We start from the raw sequence: 21,896 nt of genomic DNA, 5'->3' as shown, positions 1-21,896 counted from the left end.
TTTCACTATACCCACAGCAGTGAGAAAATGCCCTTTGCAGGTTAATGTGAATAGGTAGCCTGAAAATCATGCCCAGTGTCACCAATTCCAGGTGAATTCCAGACTTGCTTACTGCAGAGGTGATTATTATCTAGTTCCTCTGTGTCCCATTTCAAAGCTACAGTATCACCCTGTTTTTTGCACGTCAGCTTTATAAAGATAATTAGTTAGATAATAAACACATTTAGGAATTATATAAGACAATTCCAATAAAGACTGAACCAAATCATGTGTTCAAGTAAAGGTTTGTGCAATGGAATGTGACAGCTGAGTATCTGTTTTGGTATTCCCAAGTGACCCAACCAGGTCACCTAACCAACTTGGTCAGTATTGCATCAAGTCACCCAACACTTGGTCAGTATTGCATCAGGGAGTTGGCAGTCCTACACTGAGCCCAAAATGTGCAAGGTGGACAGTATCTTCACAAAGGATCAAAGCATGATGTGCGGTATTTGTGCTGTTGACCTCACATTGTTATGTTGAGCTGTACTCATTATCTTTCACATGCCATATAAGACTTTTTAAAAAACTGCAGACTAGACATGTTCGCTAATAGCCATCAATAAAAAAGTGTGAGTCTAAGCTCTCAGGCAGTAAACAGATGTTATTGGTCAGTACCCTCCCACTGAATAACGAATAATCTAATCCCTTAGTTTACGCAACACAGAGTTGACCACCAAAATGTTTCCTGCAGAGTCCAAAGATAAAGGCAATTCTTCAATCTTTATATCACCTACAGTTCAGTCATTCTGAACATACCGGATTGGTGCAGAAAGATAATTTCAGGACCTTGGATAACGTGTGACGATAATGGAGGCGTGGATGGTAAGTAGGTCTTCCAACCGATGAACTTCCAACTGTTGAATAAACCATTGTAAACCTCAGTGGTTATTGGTCAGCAGAGACGTGGCCTGGACATGACATATGCACTGATTCCAATAACTAAGATAACATTACTTTTAGGGCTTTCCCAAAGACCAAAGCCTTTACAGAAGCCTTTCAAGGTTGTTGCCCCCCCCCCCCCCCCACACACACACACAATGACCTTTACACCAAAATTAGATCATCTCTTACGCCTTTCTTTGCCACAATAATGCCACATACATACTGTACAGCTGGCTGGGTCTTTAGAATTAGGCCAGTAATTTGAAATAATGCATCTGTAAAATGGCATTGCTGTTTTTTCTCTCATCCCTCTGATGCAAAATGATGTCTGGGGATGTCTGTTGTAGAGCACTTGTATTATACTGTAGTGACAATGTAACAGAAAATAATAATTTATTTGTCATCAACAAAAAATGTTGGTGAAAGGTCAATTTACTTTGACCTGGCTGATTGAAAACAAAAGAAAGATTCATGAACCAGACCAGCATCACAACTTGAAGAGGAGTTTTATTTTTTCTTCTAACAGCATATGACAGAGATGTTGCTCTAGAAGGCAGAGGGGTTCAGCCTCTGAGCCCTCAACACCTGACCCCTAGGAGAGTCCACACACCATCTTCAGATGACAACATTCAACAACTAGCTAATTCAAGCCTCTCACAATGTTGCTGTAATGTTGTCAAAATGTTTCAAGACAGTCAACTTCGATCCCAATTACATACATCTTGCAGAGCCAATACAATCCACATTGAAAACAAAAACTACCAACTGCACATACAGTGCCTTCGGAAAGTATTCAGACCCCTTCACTTTTTCCACATTTTGTTGTGTTATAGACTCAATTTAAAATGGATTAAATTAAAAGAGTTTGCCATCAATCCACACACAATACCCCAAAAAGAATACTTATGTGCATGAGGTATTTCTGTATTTCAATTTTAAGAAATTTCGAAAAACCTGTTTTCGCTTTGTCATTCTGGGGTATTGTGTGTGGATTGATGGCAAACTCTTTTAATTTAATCCATTTTAAATTGAGTCTAACACACAACAAAATGCGGAAAAAGTGGAGGGGTCTGAATACTTTCCGAAGGCACTGTATGTTCTGTGCATGGATATATAGGCATAAAAGTTAAATACATATCAAACGAATAAGTATGTATACAAAAAATGAAACATATTCATCACTAGATGTATACCCTTTGGATTTAAATTATTCTTTCGCACTGGCCAGCAGAATTCAAGCTTATCTGACACGATTAAATAAGAAAATAAATACATAATGTTGAAGTAAAATAATCTTTTTTGGTATTGATTGTCATTTATTCTATATTTGATATTTGCCCGTTTCACATCCATAGTCTCATCTGTTTTAATCACTGTGTAAGAAATAACATTTCATAGTATATCTATTCACATATTCATTGCACATACAGTATGGCAAAGACAAAAACACACCACAGGGTAATGGAACTTCTTTCTGTTATCTACGTGGAACCACCCGTCTATCAACGCTCTTTATAGCCATGCTTTACATTGATAGATACAATATACTCAATAAAACAACAATAATCCCTTGAACAATCATATTCCTTTACATTGCAGTAGTTGTGCCATGATCCTGTACCTTAGACAATCTGACAATCTGACAAAGTATTATTATCATATCTAGCATTCCATTGCAATATCTTCATGTTTTGTATCGATAAAATATGAGGTGCATAAAAAGACTGAATGAATAAAATAAATTAAGTCCTTTGTGTTGTTCTGCAAGCAAACTGATCCATACCTTTTCTCATCTATCTACAGTATACATCTATCTGCCATGGATTTGAGAGTTTACACTGTCCTCGTTATGTGTTTTTCTAACACTTCTCAACAGCAATGTATTTTACAAAGAGGAATCAAAAACAGCACTCAACGGCACAAAATCACAGTACCGGAATGTACAGTATGTCCAGCAAATCATGCAAGCACATACACACCTCACTAACCAAGACACACAGCTACACAGCTACACACGCACACACACACACACACACACACACACACACACACACACACACACACACACACACACACACACACACCCACACCCACACACACAATCACTTTCATAAAAACCTGTACATACAATACATACATGAACACACACACACACACACACACACACACACACACACACACACACACACACACACACACACACACACACACACACACACACACACACACACACACAATGAGGTTACAGTACAACAGCACACACTGTCCTAAGCTAACAGCCCGTAGGTACAAAGTGTATAGGATGGTGCACTGGAGGCCACAAGCTAACAATCCAACACATTACTACTAGCGACAGAACAGTGTCAGCTAATCACCACCACAATAGAGGAGAGGACACAAGAAGAGAGAGAGAGAGAGAGAGAGAGAGAGAGAGAGAGAGAGAGAGAGAGAGAGAAGAGGGTAGTTGAGAAGGATAGAGGAGAACTAGAATTACAGCAAAATACCCTGAAGGTGAACACTGCCATTCTTCACCTTATTTTTTCATCTTAATTGTGACCCATGCAGTTAGGTCTTGGGAAAATATCATTACCCAAGAAGACCCACGGTAAGGAAGTGAACTCTCTACTCAAGGGTGTTATGAAGGGCAGATACCCATACACTATACAGCATACAGAACTCTTACTACCAAAAAGACTGTTGTTGAAATGCTGTTGGAATACGTTTCTTTTAAGGTTTAAGTAATACTCCTGATCCCATTCCCATGGTATTCAATCATCCACATACAGTGGAACAAAATAGATTTTTTCCTTGGTTACTTGGCCCCCTCAACAATGTATGTAGCAGTGGACATAATGCTTTCTTGAAATGGCCGACCAAACTTGTGTTAAAGCAAATAGGGATTATTCCTATTTGTGAGGAATGTTCCTTGTGTGAGTCGAATTAATTGTTCATCTCATCACGAGACAGCATTCCCTTGAACTCACAGTACACATGCTGACTAAGCCACCAGGGCTAATACACTGGAAATACATAAGCTGTTTCAAAATTTCTGTGAAACAACCGGTGCTATCAATCCAAACATGTATTTAGCAACCATTTCTCTTAGACTGGGATATGGTGATGATCTTTGATCTTTCTGTCATGTGAGGTTTTTCTTAAAATCAGACAGCAGCTCCCTGTATTGTCTACGCCTGAGAGGGAAGAGTGGCAGAGTGAGAGAGAGGAGAGAGAGGACATACAGGGAGATATCTACATTTGAAAAAAGAGAAAGTGAACGGCTTAAGAAAAAACACACATGACAAAGTAGTTTTCTTAACAGCCCAGTCCTGGAAAAAATGGCATCAGAAAATGTACATTTTCAATAAAGGAAACATACGGTACAGTGCATGTATAAATAAACCACACAGAGTTGGCCATTTGAGAGCAGAATAACAGGGGGCTGCATCACAAGCCTGCGTCCCCAGCCTCAGCTGAGGGCTTCTCCCCAGGAGCGGGGGCCTGGGACGGGGGCTGCCCTTGCCCATGGGTGCCCTCTGGTGGGCCATCAGTGGAGCTGTTCTCGGGAGCTGTGCCATGGGGTGAGCCATCGCGTGAGCTGCGGCGCAGGTTGAGACCCTGCATTTTAGGCAGTGCAGGGCTGCCACTGCGACTACGACTGCGGCTGCGGCTGTGGCTGCGTCGGCTGCGATGTTTGCCTTTACCAGGGCTAGGACTGCGGGACTTGGTCTTCATGAGCACCACAGTGCTGTCGTCCTCTGAGCTGAAATCAGAGCTATCTGAGGGGCTGGCATCAGGGCTGGAGGTTGGCAGCTGGATCTGCAGAATGACAAGGAGGAGAGGACAAGAAGAGGAGGAGGAGAAGAAATCCTTTAGAGGATATGTGGCTCTCACATCAGTCACAATGAAGTGTTTTGAGAGGTTGGTTAAGTCCCATATAAATTCCTCTCTACCTGCAACACTAGACCCCTCCAATTTGCATATCGTCCAAACAGATCCACTGATGACGCCATTGCCCTCACCCTACACTCTGCTCTATCTCACCTGGACAAGAAGGGCACCTATGTGAGAATACTGTTCATTGACTACAGCTCAACATTCAACACCATAGTCCCCTCCAAGCTCATCACCAAGCTCACGCCCTGGTATGGCAGCTGCACTGCACACGACTGTAAAGCCCTGCAGAGAGTGGTGAAAACGGCCCAGTCCATTACGGGAGATGTAAGAGGAAGGCCAGGAAGATCATCAAGGACAACAGCCATCCCAGCCACACCCTGTTATCTCTGCTCCCATCTAGCAGACTGAATAATCCAGTCCCGGACCAACAGGTTTCGGAATAGCTTCTAACCTCTACCCTCCCACCCCCCTGCCCTCCTGCCCCTCCCCGCTGCTCTACCTCAGGCATTCTCGTTGCATTGTATACTTGTACTCAATGTAATGACAAATAAACAAGACCTGACTTGACCTGACAGTGTAGATGAGGAGGAGGGGAGGATCAGGGTAAGGAGGACAGGGAAGTAGCAGTGGAAAAGAGGAGTGTGTTCATATGAAGAGGGTGATAAGGAGGAGAAGAAGGGAGAGTTTAATGACTTATCCCTGTTTTGCAGTAATGCTCAATATGTCTTCCAGCAATACCTGATTCCACTTTGTGGTCCCTGTACAGGATATTGACCATACACAACAACAGATAGCATCATCATAAGCACCTGAAATGGCTCCGTCACTCCTACGATGCTGCTCATGTTGTTGCTATAGTAACCCAAGATGAAGTCACCTGAGCCCTTGGGCAACTCTTCCTCAGTAAAGGTTACCTGCAAAGGTAATGAGAGAAATAGAAGGAGCGAAGAGGGAACGAGTAAGAGAAGGACATAAAATAACATGAGAATGATCTTGGATTCATTTATATGTGTTCATGAAAGTCTTCCTTACCTCGTGTTCTTGTCTTTGGAAATCTGCCTCCTCCTGCTTGGCCCACACATACCCTACATAGTCCTTGTGATGTTTGAACCCCACCTGAGGAGGCATCGGAAAACACATATTGTTGATAAAAAAAACCTTTCTCAATGACCTCCATCTGAATATCTGGATTTCTCTTCACAGGTCATGGAGGTCACAGCAAGCCTTTTAAACACCAACATCATCAGAGGAGGGGTAAGAGTGTGTATACCTTGTACAGCCCAATCCAGTCCCAGGAGCTGCGAGCGAAGTTGGGTGCAATCTTGAATACGGCCGTGGCGTCAGAGATGCTATTCCACTCATCCTCCACTATGAGTGTGACCAGGGGAATATCCACCTTATATGGGAACTAAAGACAACAAAACATAGAGCTATGATAGCAGACATCAACATAATTCTAATACAACATGAGTACTCATGATACTGACCCATGATAACATTCACCAAGTTCTCTTATCACTCCGACAAACACAATCTACATGTGTATACAGTATCTTGTACATACAGTTGGAGTCGGAAGTTTACATACACTTAGGTTGAAGGCAATAAAACTCATTTTTGAACCACTCCACAGATTTCATGTTCACAAACGATATGTTTCGGCAAGTCGGCTGAAAGGCCGCTCAGCAAGGAAGAAGCCATTGCTCCAAAACCGCCATAAAAAAGCCAGACTACGGTTTGCTACTACACATTGGGACAAAGATCTTACTTTTTTTGAGAAATGTCCTCTGGTTTGATGAAACTAAAATGTAACTGTTTGGCCATAATGACCGAATAATGACTGAAATAAATATTTCTCTCTACTATTATTCTGATATTTCACATTCTTAAAATAAAGAAGTGGTCCTAACTGACCTAAGACAAGGAATGTTTACTTGGATTAAATGTCAGGAATTGTGAAAAACTGAGTTTAAATGTATTTGGCTACGGCGTATGTAAACTTCCGACTTCAACTGTATGAAAAGTCAATGATTACAGGTTTCAGGGGAAGTTTTTGGGTATAGTCAAAGCTCAGGTAACAGTTGCATCTCAGTGTCTTGGTGTCTCTCACCTGCAGGGTGAAGATGGAGGAGACAGGCTTGTGGTCACTGATGGTGTACTCCTGGTGACCGCGGTAGAAGTGCTGAGTCACCTTGGTCCCACTGGTCAGCCCGGACATAGACCCTCGCTTCCCAGCATTGGAGGTAGGGACAGAGGGAGCGGTGGCCCTCAGTCGCCACAGGATCCTGTCTGTCCATGCCGGCTTACGCTTCTTCCCACTGAGAGATAGATAGAGATGGAGAGAGAGAGAGAGAAGATAAGAACTATGATGATCAAAACACTCATCACATTTGCTTTTTATGTCAAGCAGATGCGAGATGGACCCCCATGTCATCACAAACCTTGTATCGTATGTGTCTGTCCCCACATCAAACTTGTATGTGGGGGGGAATTTGAGAGGCCCTTCCAGAAAACCCTCCAGAACGGTCTCACTGTCTTTCGCCATATTAAGCTGCAGAATGTGGGATAAAACAAAATATAGGTAGATGAAAGGAAGAGTGAAACTCATTAACGTTCTCAATGAAAACCCATAACAGGTCTCTGATTGCCCTCTAGTGGCATTTACTATACATTACATTCTCAGTGCAAGAGCTATGTGGTGAATGAATATGTGTCTCACTTGGTCTTTCTCCCAGAGCGTAGTGAACTTGTTGTTATCAATGGCTGATTTCACTGCCTGCATCTCCAGGTCATTAATGCGGAAGTTCAGATCCCCAAACCAGAACACCACACTTTGGAGGAGAGGAACAGTTCAAATACACAGTGAAAAGTGGCACAAGAGCCAGCGGACTGTAGCAGCCAAAAAGGCTAAGAGATGCATCCTTCAAGCAAGCACCACTTCAATACGTTAAAGAGAGACACGATGTTAGGAAAATGTTACGTTACCACTGGATAACACTGAGGGAGTGCATGCTCTCAAAATGTCAATGGTAATTGGACTGAATGTTCAAAAAAGTAAGGTGAAGTTGGCGGGTGAAACAGGCTGGCGATACTAATTATTCATTTAACCAACGTTAGAAGAACTCACTCGTGGTCGAGCACCCCTGTGGAAGCCTGACCCTCAAACTGCTGCTGCTGCAGGATACTCTCAAAGTCCTCCATGCGCTGCTCCGAGTTCTCCATGTGAGCCGGCAGGTGGCAGTTCAGGAAGCAGATGGTGTGACCAAACACAGACATGCGTGCACTCACACCCCCTTTATTACCCTAAAACAGGGATACAGAGAGAAGAAGGAGAGACAGACAACAGAGGTGTAGAGGCAGAGTAAGAGAGGTGAAGAGAACAGTGTTGAATATATGGGACAAGGGCAGAAGAGGTGAATTATATAGTTAGTGGAATAGGACTGAGAGAATGGAATGGGATCCAGTCTTGCAACAGAAATGTGTGTAAACAGGAAGTGTACCAATACACTAATGACCGGTGCATCACATTATTATCAATATTTTATGTGCAGTGCTCTGTGTGAGGGCAGGATGGAGCGGTACGCTTCCTGTCGCTGCTCTCTCTACTGCACTGACCTACTAAATTATAAGAGACGACACAGCGGAAGAAAATATGCAGTATGTGCTGATGCTTATCAGGGTTCATACAGGGAGAATAATAGAAAGTCTTACACAAGATTACACACTGCACTCCAACATGGACCTCTATGTATCTTTCAGCAAGGAAGGCAGAGAGACTTCCCTGCACGCTTTGATCAAGGGCTTTGATTCCCCCTAGACACTACATCATATGAAGTTCTTGAAGAGCAGATTAATCTAAATGGTCTTATCTACATAATTTACAGTACTAAAATTGGTATTTAAGGCTGGGAACCAACACTCCTGCTGTGAGAATACTAAAGCACCATCTTCTGGACATCAGAAGCACAGCAGACATCAAGGCAACCCCGCCTAAACACATTAATAGCTAAATACATTAATAAGCTGTAAAGAGTTTTTAAGGTTGAGTCTGCCTGATTGTGCATTTCCGTTCAGTGGTTGACATACTTCTATACAATGTCTAGACTAGAGTGTTAAGACCGTCTCTGTCAGTTTGGTGGGTTGAACGGGTGGTGCTTCGGTCAGTGAGATGGGTGTTAGCAGGTTTGTTACCCAGTAGCCCCCCAGGCCGGTCCGTGTGGTCTCTGTCTGGACTCCCCTAAGAAAGGGTAGGTGGAAGTACTTCGCAAAGACCAGCAGCAACACCCCCTGCATCCTCTGGGACGTCACCTGAGAGAGATATGACAAGAGAGATGGAGGGAGAGGGATAGAGGAAAGGAAAGAGAGAAGGAGAGAATGAAATACACTGTGAGGTATTTTTAGTGGTCATTTATGTCTTGCTTATCAATCCAAACATGACTGCCTAAAGCCTTCTAATAAATGGACCTCAGACCTGAACAGAGCATCTCTGAGTTGATTCATTCTCCATAATCATACCATAGCAGTCAATGGGATTACTGTACTGTATGCAAATAACCACCTCTGTTTCTGATAGTGGAGTTTACACAAGCTCTCTCTCTGGGCTGTTTGAGCACAGCTAACTGTGTGTCCATCACTGCTCTGTAGCAGTGTGGTCTCTCTCTTTCAGTGTGTGTCTCTCTCTCTCTCTCTCTCCTCACATTTGATTGTGCCCTGCAGGATCCTGTGGCCCAGCACTCCCACTGTTTTGCATGATGCAGTGAACTTAAAGGAGGCCATAGCCAACAGTCCATCTTCTATGGCTAAACAGTACACCCAAGTATGGAAATAACATGATGCATGAATTGACAATCCTGCACAGTGGAAACCATTATGCAGCATATACTAAAACAAAAAAGAGAGAACTGCACTTGCATTTTCATATTGAACATCCATCACAAGCTAGTTCAGAATTTATAGCAGTAATCGGAAATATTTTTTTATTACCTAATTTCTTATCTGACACTAGTTACAGTAGTTGCTTATGTTGTATAGTACATTGTTTAAATTTTGCATAATGTTGATATGTGTTTCATTGGTATACAAACCATTGTGCTCATATCAGTCTGTTAAGAAGAGCTTAAATAAAGGTGGTAGAGATATGAAATGCATGTTTCCTGATGTAAACAAGTCAAAGGGACTACATTCCACATCCTATTCGAAACTGGATGTTTATGCTGCTTCTTTCCCCTTCACCAGCAAACACACCCCACCCCCAACCTCAGTCCTCAGAAGCCTGAGCTCTCTCCTCTGCCTGTGATGCCCTAAAGGCAGTAATGGAGGCACACGTCTCCACGTGAGAGAGAAGGCCCCTCTCGCTGGCTTAGTTGCGTAATACCTCTATTGAACCATAAACTGGACTTGGTTTGTGTATTTCTACATGTGGACACAATGAAAATGTGTGTGTGCGTGTGCGCGCGCGTGTCTGTGTCTAAAAAAACAAAGCATTTCTGAAACATTGGTGCTCCTGAAGGCTGCCAAACTACATTTTGGGTTGATAATAGGAAAGACATTAGGGGCCCCAAGGCATGAGTGAGTGAGTGAGTGTGTGTGTGTGTGTGTGTGTGTGTGTGTGTGTGTGTGTGTGTGTGTGTGTGTGTGTGTGTGTGTGTGTGTGTGTGTGTGTGTGTGTGTGTGTGTGTGTGTGTGTGTGTGTGTGTGTGTGTGTGTGATGAGCTGTTAGCCACAGTGTCAACAGGGCAGCCCTGGAGTTTTGCAGAGGAAATCAAGCGCAAATTAAAGCGCAGTGTAATTCCAGGCTGAAAAGGATCATGGAATCCACTGATGACCATGAAAATATTAATGTGGTCTTGAATCTTTTAGAAAATCAATATCATTTCATAAAAAAATGTCTCCAATGGTTTGTCTATGAAAACATCTCGGGTAACAAGAGAAATGATGAGACTGTGCTGATGATAAACAAGAGTAATAGTCAGGATACTTGGGCAAGCATTTGTTAGGTTGATATATAGGATATAACATTTGCGGGGGATCTGCTGGCCTAAAACTGCTTACTTGTGTTGAGATAGTGTTTACAAACAGACAACTAATTAGTCAGCTACAAGCTGTAGCTGGATAGGGAAATGTTGATTGATAGGTGGCTAGTTTCTGGGGTGAATTATTGATATTGTCAAGCATTCTTGTGATTAATCCAAAGGCCTGCGGGGTCGGAGTATGGGTTGTGAGGGGGGTGTAGAGGGGAGAGGGATGTTACTGACAATGACCTCATAGACAGGAAGTGGGAGTGTTAGGTTACTGGCCATTATTGGAAACCTCAGTCTAACATGCATCACTATGTCCAACATGCCTCACTATGTCCAACATGCCTCACTATGTCCAACATGCCTCACTATGTCCAACATGCTTCACTCTGTCCAACATGCTTCACTCTGTCCAACATGCTTCACTCTGTCCAACATGCCTCACTCTGTCCAACATGCCTCACTCTGTCCAACATGCTTCACTCTGTCCAACATGCCTCACTCTGTCCAACATCCCTCACTGTGTCCAACATGCCTCACTATGTCCAACATGCCTCACTCTGTCCAACATGCCTCACTCTGTCCAACATGCCTCACTCTGTCCAACATGCCTCACTGTCCAACATGCCTCACTATGTCCAACATGCCTCACTGTGTCCAACATGCCTCACTCTGTCCAACATGCCTCACTCTGTCCAACATGCCTCACTATGTCCAACATGCCTCACTCTGTCCAACATGCCTCACTGTCCAACATGCCTCACTATGTCCAACATGCCTCACTGTGTCCAACATGCCTCACTCTGTCCAACATGCCTCACTCTGTCCAACATGCCTCACTATGTCCAACATGCCTCACTCTGTCCAACATGCCTCACTGTCCAACATGCCTCACTATGTCCAACATGCCTCACTGTGTCCAACATGCCTCACTCTGTCCAACATGCCTCACTCTGTCCAACATGCCTCACTATGTCCAACATGCCTCACTCTGTCCAACATGCCTCACTGTCCAACATGCCTCACTATGTCCAACATGCCTCACTGTGTCCAACATGCCTCACTCTGTCCAACATGCCTCACTCTGTCCAACATGCCTCACTATGTCCAACATGCCTCACTATGTCCAACATGCCTCACTCTGTCCAACATGCTTCACTCTGTCCAACATGCCTCACTGTCCAACATGCCTCACTCTGTCCAACATGCCTCACTGTCCAACATGCATCACTATGTCCAACATGCATCACTCTGTCCAACACGCCTGGACAAGGCAGACTATTACCGTAGCACTGTCATGGTTCAATCTCTAATGGACATAAAGACAATGCAGTTGATTTGGGCAATTCCATGGTAACAGACTGATGCTGGTAGTCAATTTTACCATACAACTCTATGCACAAGGACTACTTCTAACGATTCCAACTGGAAAAAAACAAAACACACGCACTTTAAGAACAGTACAGATTCAAAGAAGTTTGGTAACAGAATGACCATAAAATCTCCATGGGTTTGTACTGAAACCATGTTTCCTCAAAACTAACTGTAATTAAGACTTAAATATGTCTGCAGAGTGTTAGCTATGATATGATACCTTGAGTTTGAAATAAAATCTCTTTTGGTTGTTGAGCTAAAACAAAATAGAAGTGTTTATATTAGTTGCCTTGGGTCTATACTAAGTTTGATGTTTTTCTAAACACCTTTAAAGACTTTTTCTGGTAGATGTTTTCTTAGACGCTTTTCCATATGTTTGACCAGAAGTCAAAGCCTTTGCTTATCTCTATTCTTATGATGGAAGATGGTTAAGTAATGTATTTCTGACTTGATTTCCCCACATTATAGACTCTTAGCTTTCATTTGACACCAAATTTGATATGCTCTGATAAATTTCACATTTTGGTCCTCATGGGTCCTTTTACACGGAACTGCCCATACACAATACACAAAATCTCCACAATAAAGAACCATGCACATGTGCACAAACATATAGCTTTCATCATGAGCAACATTATAAGAAGGTTTGGAGTCAAACAGGGTATGAGATTGCCGGGGGACAGCATCAGTCTCACTGTCAAAGACCCATCAACACCGAACATCACGGTCCAAAAATAAACCAGCACCCTGGGAGACGCTTGTCTGGCTCTCTGCACTCTGCAGCTGATTCATCCTCTCCGCCTCAGCACTCCAGCAGGGCCAAACAATGTGTTAGACCCTGTCAGGCCGACACCAACCACAGTACACCAGCTGTGTCCCCACACACACACACACGCACACACACACACACACACACACACACACATACACGCACACACACACACACACACGCACCCACGCACGCATGCGCACACACACACACACACACACATATGTTAGCTGGTTGTAGAGTGTAAATAAGCACATTGGAAACGGATGAGAAGAGTTCCCTGACCAACAGTGCTGCAGCATGCCGTTGGGTGAGGGGCTCAAGATAAGCCACATAATTGTGTGTGAGAGAGAGAAAGAGACAGAGTGAAAGAGAGAGAGAGAGAGAGAGAGAGAGAGAGAGAGAGAGAGAGTGAGAGAGAGAGAGAGAGAGAGAGAGAGAGAGAGTGAGAGAGAGAGAGAGTGAGAGAGAGAGAGAGAGAGAGAGAGAGAGAGAGAGAGAGAGAGTCTGTTTGAGTGTTCGTTATTCGAGCCTGACAGACAGAGGAAGATAAAAGATAAACCAACACTGCACGCTTGTTTGAAGTAATCAGCCCATCCGCTCCACTATGCTTGCACATATTACACACATCACATGCTCTGGGAGAGATATGAGTCAATTGAGCAGCAGGGACCAGAAACTGGCTCCCACAAAACGTATATGTTCTGTGTATGTCAACCCTGAGTGTTATTAATGTGTACGAGTGCTTGAATGTTTATGGTACACTGTACATTAATGTACTGTATATGTATGTAATAGTCAACCCTTTACTGACCAGTATGTATCCAAAGGGGCTGAGTCTTTCCATACAGACATCACTCCATTGGTCTGTGAAGAGTACATCTTTCAGCCTTTTGTTGATCATGGAGTTCACTTCCTGAAGCCTGAGAGAGCAGCATCCAGTCAGCACAGGGTCATTATGGGGAGACCAGAGGGAGGGGGAGGTTGAGGGGTGCATCAGTGGGAGAGGAGTGTGACAGGTAAATGGAATAGAATTAACATGATGGGGGGATACAGCAACAGCGAAAATGACGGAGAGGTACAGTGTTGCTCAACAGTAAACCTAACATCCATAACCCAGGGGATTGTCTATGGAGGGAGGATGGTGATCAGTCAAGAGAGGTTTCTGGTACACTTGGCAATGAGGAGGTGGTTGGCTGACTGCCACGCCACCACAAGATGCTCACCCAATGATATACATGTCTGTGTTTCCATCACCAACGTTCAACCCCAGCAAGGCAGTGATGTCATCAGGCGGCATAGCAGACCCCACATTCCATGTGATGATGTGCACCCTGTCAGGAAGAGGGTACATAGTGATTTCACAATCACATGCGGTACAAGAAACTACTTACCAATTCATCATAACTTATATTGGAGGGCATATGACATACTATGTGCTATTTAACACAGTAAATACAACGTCTCTCGCTAATATGATTACATTGATTCACTGAGCCTCCATTAGCTTAATTAGCATCATACATCAGAGGGGTTAGGAGATTTTACAAAGCCTCAGAGATACGTCTGTGAGAAGAGCAACCTACAGAGCAGGAATAGAGCAATGTGGGACTACAAAAATCCAAAACAAAAATCCACTGTTCTTGCATCAGTCTAGACACCATTAGGCAACACTGTATACATTGGAAGGAGGAAACCTTGAGACAGAGTAGTCAGTAAGTGGGTACTAATTCTCCACTGGCTGTACTCATGTAGGCAGCAGGCACAAGGTCTATTTGGTTAATAAGTCAACCTTCACTGTCACTGAGTAAATGAAGCCTCAGTAAAAGTTTAATATACTCCAGCCACTTCAACTGGTAGAATGACTTCTTCAGCACTGAGGTATGCTATTTTCTTTATTTTTCTCTTTGTGTTAAAAATGTTCTACTGTATGCAGCCCTTACTCAACACACAGAGCTTGGCGTTTACCTGAAGTCCTCCACAATCTGGGACTGTGTGTCCACGGTGCCTGCCACAGAAAAGGCCCTCTGGGCATGAGGGTTGAGGTGGGGAGGTATAGGCCTGGAGGACGGGGGCTGGGGCACTGAGGCAGCCCTCACTGAGATGGGGCTCCGTGCTGTCGGAGGGTGGCTTGGGACTTTAGGGCCAGCCATCAGCATAGGTTCAGTGGGCCCTCTGGGGGGTTTGGCTGCTCCGTGCCGCAGGGGTTTAGGACGACTAGCCCCAGCTGGAGCATCAGGGGTGTCTTGGTCCTGGTTGGTCTCTGGAGGCTCAGGTTTGGGCTCAAAGACATCCACAGAGCCCTCTACCCTTGGGGTCCTCTGAGGCCGTCGGGGCCTGACTGGGGCTGGGCGCTGGGGGCTAGGGGCAGAGGCAGGGGTGTCTGTGTCTGGCAGTGCTGGAGTAGGTGTTGAAACATCTGCTGTTCCAGATGGGTTCTCAGGATGTGTCTGGATTTGGCTCTCGTTTTCTGGCTCCATCTCTCAGTAACTCACTGAAAAACAACAGGGGCATTAAGATTGGCATTCTAAACAGTATGCAATTTGTCACACCATAATGGACACAATAATTGGATGGAAAACGTATAATCAGAGTGCAGCGCAGTATAGCAAGACAAATGTTAAAGTTGTGAACATTTTTTAAAAATTTGCTGATGGGGGTGGAGTGGTGTTAGCATGTGCTCTTATTAACTCAGCTGTTCCCATGATTGAGTTCTTCACATTCCCCCCATTCCCAGGGTGTGGGATCTGACAATATAATGCCAGCTCTGAGTGCCCGCACTTCTGTGGGCGGCTGAAAGCGCCTGAAACAGGTAATTAAGTCCTTCAGGAGGAGAAAAAGACAAAGAGAGAGAGAGAGAGAGAGAGAGAGTGTTTAGAGAGGGCAACTACAGAGGGGAATAGGAGGATGTGGGTGGGAAGAAGAGAGGGTGAATCAGCAGGTGTGGAGCAGATGAGGTAGACACAGAAGAGGGAGAAAGAGGGGGGGAGAGAGAGAGAGAGAGAGAGAGTCTGTTTGAGTGTTTGTTATTCGAGCCTGACAGACAGAGGAAGATAAAAGAGAAGGGGGGAAAGTGGGTGCACCCACTTCACACTCTTATTTATGCTCTCATACTCTTCACACCTCCCACAGCTCTTGGACTAACTCATAAACAGAATCAGAATCACAAGAATAAGCCAGGGTGCAGCTTATCAGCCTCTCTCTTTGTACCTGAGCCGCCTGCAATTCCCCTGGTAACCACGGAGACGCAGAGTCAGTTCATATCAGCTCAGAACACCTGCTAGAAACAAGCCAGGGGAACTGCTGCAGGGTCCACAAAACAACCCAATAGCATGGCAACAACAACAACAACAACAACAACAACAACAACAGAGATACAGGGAGAGAGAGATAGAGAGAGAGAGAGATATAGTCGAGAGCAACAGAGAGAGAGAAAGTGAGAAAAAGAGAGAGAGACCCTTCAAGGGAAAACAAGTGAGCACGTGTATGACACAGCCTCTGGCCGGTGAGTGTCCCTGTGGCACAGAGAAATGACTCAGGGCCAGTTTGGAGCCCTGCCCATTCCCATCACTGAGTGACAATGTACGAGATAGACGTGAGAAGAGACACCCAACTGGTTGTCTTACATCTCTCAGACTGGGCAAGAAGACACAGGACACCTCTGACTGCCAAGACGGCCAGGCACTCATGCAAAACATTAGGCTATACACGTGACGCTCATATACATGTCTGTGCTTTATTGCCACCATTAGCTCTATATAAATGTGCTGCCACTTCACATCTATTTGTGGACCAGTACGGTAGGTCAAGCTCTGAACTGCAGGCAAATTTCCAAATACACCTAGTTATTGATCGTCCTATTATTTTTTTCAACCCCAAAACAATTCCTATCTGCTCACAATAATCCCCAATAATTCCCATGACCTTCTTGAACCACAGCTCTGACTTGGAGGTCAGTCCTAGTCACATGTCCCTGAGCTGTGCATGCCCAGTAACATGGTGATGTTTGTGCGCACCAATAGTCTGCTCCCTGGGCACATGCCTATAGTCCATGTATGGTGTTTTTGAGGAGGAATGGGGAGGGGGTGAGTGGTGATTGGGCACACGTGGGAGAGGGTGGGTACAAAACGAGCTAGGGCATAACAGAGAGGCAGCCAAGATTATTCTTCCTTCTGTGACAACATCCTCTGTCTCTAAATCGTGCAACTATGTCATTTTTGTTTCTCCCCAATTCATTTGTGTACAAATCCTTTCTGACACTATCTTATTCTCCATGCCTCAATCCTCTTCTCTTCCGCTTTTATCTCCACTTTTCTACATCTTCCTTCCACTCTCTCCATCCTCTCCTCTGCCTTTCACTCTACCTCATCATTTGTTTCTAGCTCTTCTGCTGTTTTTCCCTTCCTTCGTCCCACACACTCTGTTTCTCTCTCTTTCTTTCTCCTCCAGTTTGCCTCTTCCCCATCTCCATGTTCTATCACATCCCTTTAACTCTACCCATCTGTCTATCACATCCCTTTAACTCTACCCATCTGTCTATCACATCCCTTTAACTCTACCCATCTGTCTATCACATCCCTTTAACTCTACCCATCTCCATGTTCTATCACATCCCTTTAACTCTACCCATCTGTCTAACTAATTCCACACCTAAAATTACCCCTTTACTATTTCTCTCACCCCCTCCCTCTGTTCTCTCTCTGCTCTAATGTGACACTTGTACTCTGCCACTCCGCAGGCTGACGTATTTTTTATTGTCCCCCCTCATCCAACCATATCACAGTAGCTATCAGTGACGTCAACGTGCAACAGTCCCCGTGGCCGCTGTTACATGCAGCTAGAGATCACTATCAGCAGCCCAATGGAGGTTTGTATAAAAATACTGAATCACTGGTAGTGAGCAAAATAAAAGTCTGAGAACATTATCTAGGAAATGAAACCACACTGACTGACTAACGGCTGGTTTCAGGGAGAAGTAGAAGTCAAAAGATTGTTACTACTGTATTATTCTTATATGTATCTATATGCATTTGCACATATGTTTATCAAAATGTGCACATTCAAGTGTTGCTGTATAGTGCTCAAATACGGAATCTTTTGGAGAATGCTTAATGCTTTTCAGAGAGCTACTATATCTAGATGTCTTTCCTGAGCACCACACATCAGAATAGGCAGACACACACTGACAGCAACCACTTCTCATTCCACTGACGTTCTGCAGGGAGAGAGCAGAATGATTTCAGAAAAGCAAATCTGTCATGATGTTTACATGCACCCCTGAGCAGGATAGAGAGAGGAATGGGTGAGAGAGAATCCTAACAGCAAACACATGAGAAGCGAGCTACAAATCTGTAAACTTGTGTTACTGGTATATATACACAGTAGAACAAGAAACAACACGCCTCAAGCTTCACACCTGTTTGGTACTGTACAGATTATTTTAAATGGCCAGAAATGGGATGTGTCTCTTTGGATCCACATGACAAATAAGTGTGTCATTCTCTTCAAGGTTATTCTGAATAAGTCATACAGTATAGGTACTGACTACATAGGTCCTGATGTAGCCCATCATTATCTAAATCATAGCAACTCAGTTCCATTCCTGAACAGTGGTGGACTTTCATTCTTGTTGATCACTCCAGAATTGTTAAGCCTGATCACATTCAGCCCACATCTCCAGTGTTTATTGTTGAAATTACAGCTGAAAAGCCTGTTGGTCTGCGGGCCTCTAGGGCCATATGTCCCGCCTGACAGGGATACAAATTATGTCCTTGACAGACATGACACCTCCAGCTGCTGCCACAGCTGTAGAAGGCTCTTCAAGGTCCTAGTGCTACTAGGAGCCAGCATCTCCCACATTAAGACCCTGCTAGACTGGGTCACATCCTCAAGCCCTCTGAGTAGACACGACTTTGCCTATGATGTTAACACTTAAAAACAAGTCAAAGTAATATGATTTGATAACATGTAAACAGTCTATGAAGAGGCGCCATGTAAGAGCCCGCAAGTTGCTGATGGAATCCGCCAAATTTTACTTACAAAAAAGACACACAAGGCCTCTGTGCTTGGTTGACTGGAACATAGGCCCCATGGATCTGAAGGACTAATGCTGGCATGTGCGTAGAATTAAAGGCTTATGAAGTCAATTAAATGCCCAAGTGTTCCCTTCTGCCCCACTGCTATCTTTTTAATGAGAAATATGAAATCCCTTCAAAGGGCCCTGCCAGAGGATACGACAACACAACACATGCATTAGGATTGTGTGTGTGTGTGTGTGTGTGTGTGTGTGTGTCTGTGTGGTATGGAAACCATACAATCTGCAAAGTATACACAAAATGCTCTTGTTTTGTGTTACTATTATTATTATTATTATTATTATTATATTATTGTTTAAATTAACAATAAATCCAAGCACTTACTGTTTTTGTGACAAATATTTCAATACAAATGGATCTGTCAACGTGAGAAAGGTGTTGCATTCTAAACTTTTGCAGTCCTACTTATTTATCTGCTGTCAACCTTCATCGGTATAAATTCATACACTTTTGAAGAATGTCAGTAATGTGAGTTACCCTGCATGAGGGCATATGCCAAGATTCTAAGATGACAATGACCAGGACTGTAAAAAAGGAAAATAAAAAATAAAAAAACAGCAGCAACATGAAGTTAGATGTTTAAAATGACTATAAGCAAAAGTAGAAAACAGCAAAAACTAGCCTAACCTTGATCAATCTTGACATGAGTGGACAACAAGCATTGGTCCTAATGTAACCCTCCCCCAAAACTACAGGTGATGGACTAAAGAGCCATTCAAATATCTAAATCATGGACTTCTAGGAAACAGATAACTGAAGCTACAAATTAATGAGGCCAGTTGTCATTCGTGTGGCCTAATTCAACTTCTATTTCAAGGGCATGGTGATGGGAAAAAATGAAGGTCAATTTAATTTGGTGCCTCTCAGTCTCAGATGTTATCTCAGACAGGAGCATGTTTGTGTGTCAGTGAGATAAAGATAGAGAGGGGGGTTTCTGTGTTTGCATCTGTGTGTCATATAATAACATAATTATGATTTGTGAAATAGATTGAGTAAACCTGAGTACAAACATGTAAAAACACTGGAAGGATGGGTATGTCAAACAGGCATGTTATTGGATCACTTTGTTTTTACCTCCACTCGTAGGGCTTTGTTGATATAAACAATCACTTTCCAGACTACTTGCTGAGCTTTCATATCGTTTCATACGGGCTCAGTCAGATTCCTGAGGATGGAACTAAATCAAAGGCTGAGGATGGAACTAAATCAAAGGCTGAGGATGGAACTAAATCAGAGGCTGGGTCTGAGGATGAAACAGACATGAAGGAGAGAGAAGCAGGGCATGGATGCCATTTATTTCATGCAGTGGCAGCTATACAATGACACAAAATACCTATTGTGAACAGAAATATACGAAATTCATGTGACAGAAGTCCAATTAACATAATATGATTGTACCAAAAAGACAACAGCGCCTTTCATTCATTTTCAAAGAAATAAACTAAATGGATAATGTAAACAAGAGCACTCACCCTAACCTGTTCTTGCTGTTATAATAACATAGCGTTATAAGGCTATGACTACATTTAATTTTGAGCTAATATACATTTTTGCCTGACCCGACAGTTTGTAATAACCAGGTTTGTCCAATTCTGGATGTTCAGTGAGGACATGTACCTGCTTAAATGCATGGAGATGAATGGTCGATTAGGACTTAAAATGTTCTATAGGCTATGTTGTGCTCTAGTCGTCTGTGTAATGACGACTATTTCTATTTTAAAACGAAATGACAATAAAAAAACAAACGTATTACCTGTTTAGTCACGATGCAAGATTAACTGATGATGGGCGACAAAATGACCCTTCAGATGAAGACTTGGTTCTTCAGCAACCTCTCCAAAGGATGTAGAAGTCCAAGCTATTACTGTATTTACGGCTTCTCAGAGGATGAGGATTTACAGAGCCTTACCGATTACAATATCACTACAATAACAGACCTGCCTGCCGTTCCTCATGTGTAACCATTGGCATCCCAGCGTGTTCCACACTGACGATGTCAGAGAGCAGGTGCGCTGCCAAGTTGAGTATTGCAAGATTCCACTCTCTGCACGAGCGATAGATACATTTCATAAACAAAACTAGCGTACGTTACTATTCACTAGCAGTATGTCAGTTTAAAATTATGATAAAGCAATCATGGCACACTGCTGTGAATGCAGCGTCGATGAAACTGTGTGAACCTGTCCTTCAAATTACAATCCGTTCGATCGCTTCCGTAAGCGACAGTCCCTACGCCATGAATATGGTTGTGTTCTGTTGGTAGTGTTTAGTGTCTCTTCGATAGGCTACAGTAGAGATAATGAAGCGTTACTGCCGCACAGTGGTAATGTTTGTGAACAACCGTGAAGGTTGCTCAATGACGTGCAATTTGGCAACTTGAATCCCAATCGTTATTAACGAGAATAAATCAACAGAGCTGTGCATAGCTTCTACTTCTCCGTTTCTTCTGCTATAAGGTCACAGTGCCACCATTTGAAGGGAAAAAAAGGAGGGGTAAGGCGCGCACGCATGCTGTCTTCCCCCATTCTTAAACGTCAAATTATTAGTAGCCTACTACATACTGTACTTGATTTTTTCTCATGTTATGTGGACTATTATATAAGTTACACCTGGTCTGAGTGACTATACTTGTTTGTATGTGATACTGTTCGAACCCGGTTCTCCTGCGTGGAAGACAGAAGCATCTACCATTTGACCAAGAGGACATTCTGTAGGTCCGATTGCACTTTAGTTCAGGCAGGGTTAGGCTACCCATCAATAGAGTGTGATTACAAATCATCTCTGCTACATTTACCTCCCCCTTCACCTCCCAAGGGAGGCCAT

At 43.5% G+C, this 21,896-nt stretch overlaps 1 protein-coding gene across 1 annotated transcript; it reads right to left on the bottom strand.

Moving 5' to 3' along the window:
- Positions 1-1,413: 1,413 nt before the first annotated feature.
- inpp5jb (inositol polyphosphate-5-phosphatase Jb) lies at positions 1,414-20,996 on the bottom strand. Its single transcript, XM_083673875.1, has 13 exons — positions 20,827-20,996; positions 14,947-15,472; positions 14,205-14,312; positions 13,793-13,901; positions 9,010-9,126; positions 7,946-8,121; positions 7,538-7,649; positions 7,260-7,369; positions 6,929-7,136; positions 6,089-6,226; positions 5,851-5,934; positions 5,628-5,732; positions 1,414-4,740 (listed from the first exon to the last, which is right to left on the bottom strand). Exons 2-13 carry the CDS (start codon positions 15,456-15,458, stop codon positions 4,369-4,371), a joined length of 2,151 nt encoding a protein of 716 aa, XP_083530001.1. The 5' UTR covers positions 15,459-15,472; positions 20,827-20,996; the 3' UTR covers positions 1,414-4,368.
- Between the last annotated feature and the right edge of the window lie 900 nt (positions 20,997-21,896).

Source organism: Argentina silus, assembly GCF_951799395.1.
Source record: "Argentina silus genome assembly, chromosome: 7".
NCBI classification, from domain to species: Eukaryota; Metazoa; Chordata; class Actinopteri; order Argentiniformes; family Argentinidae; genus Argentina; species Argentina silus.
This window is presented reverse-complemented; position numbering and strand designations above follow the sequence as displayed.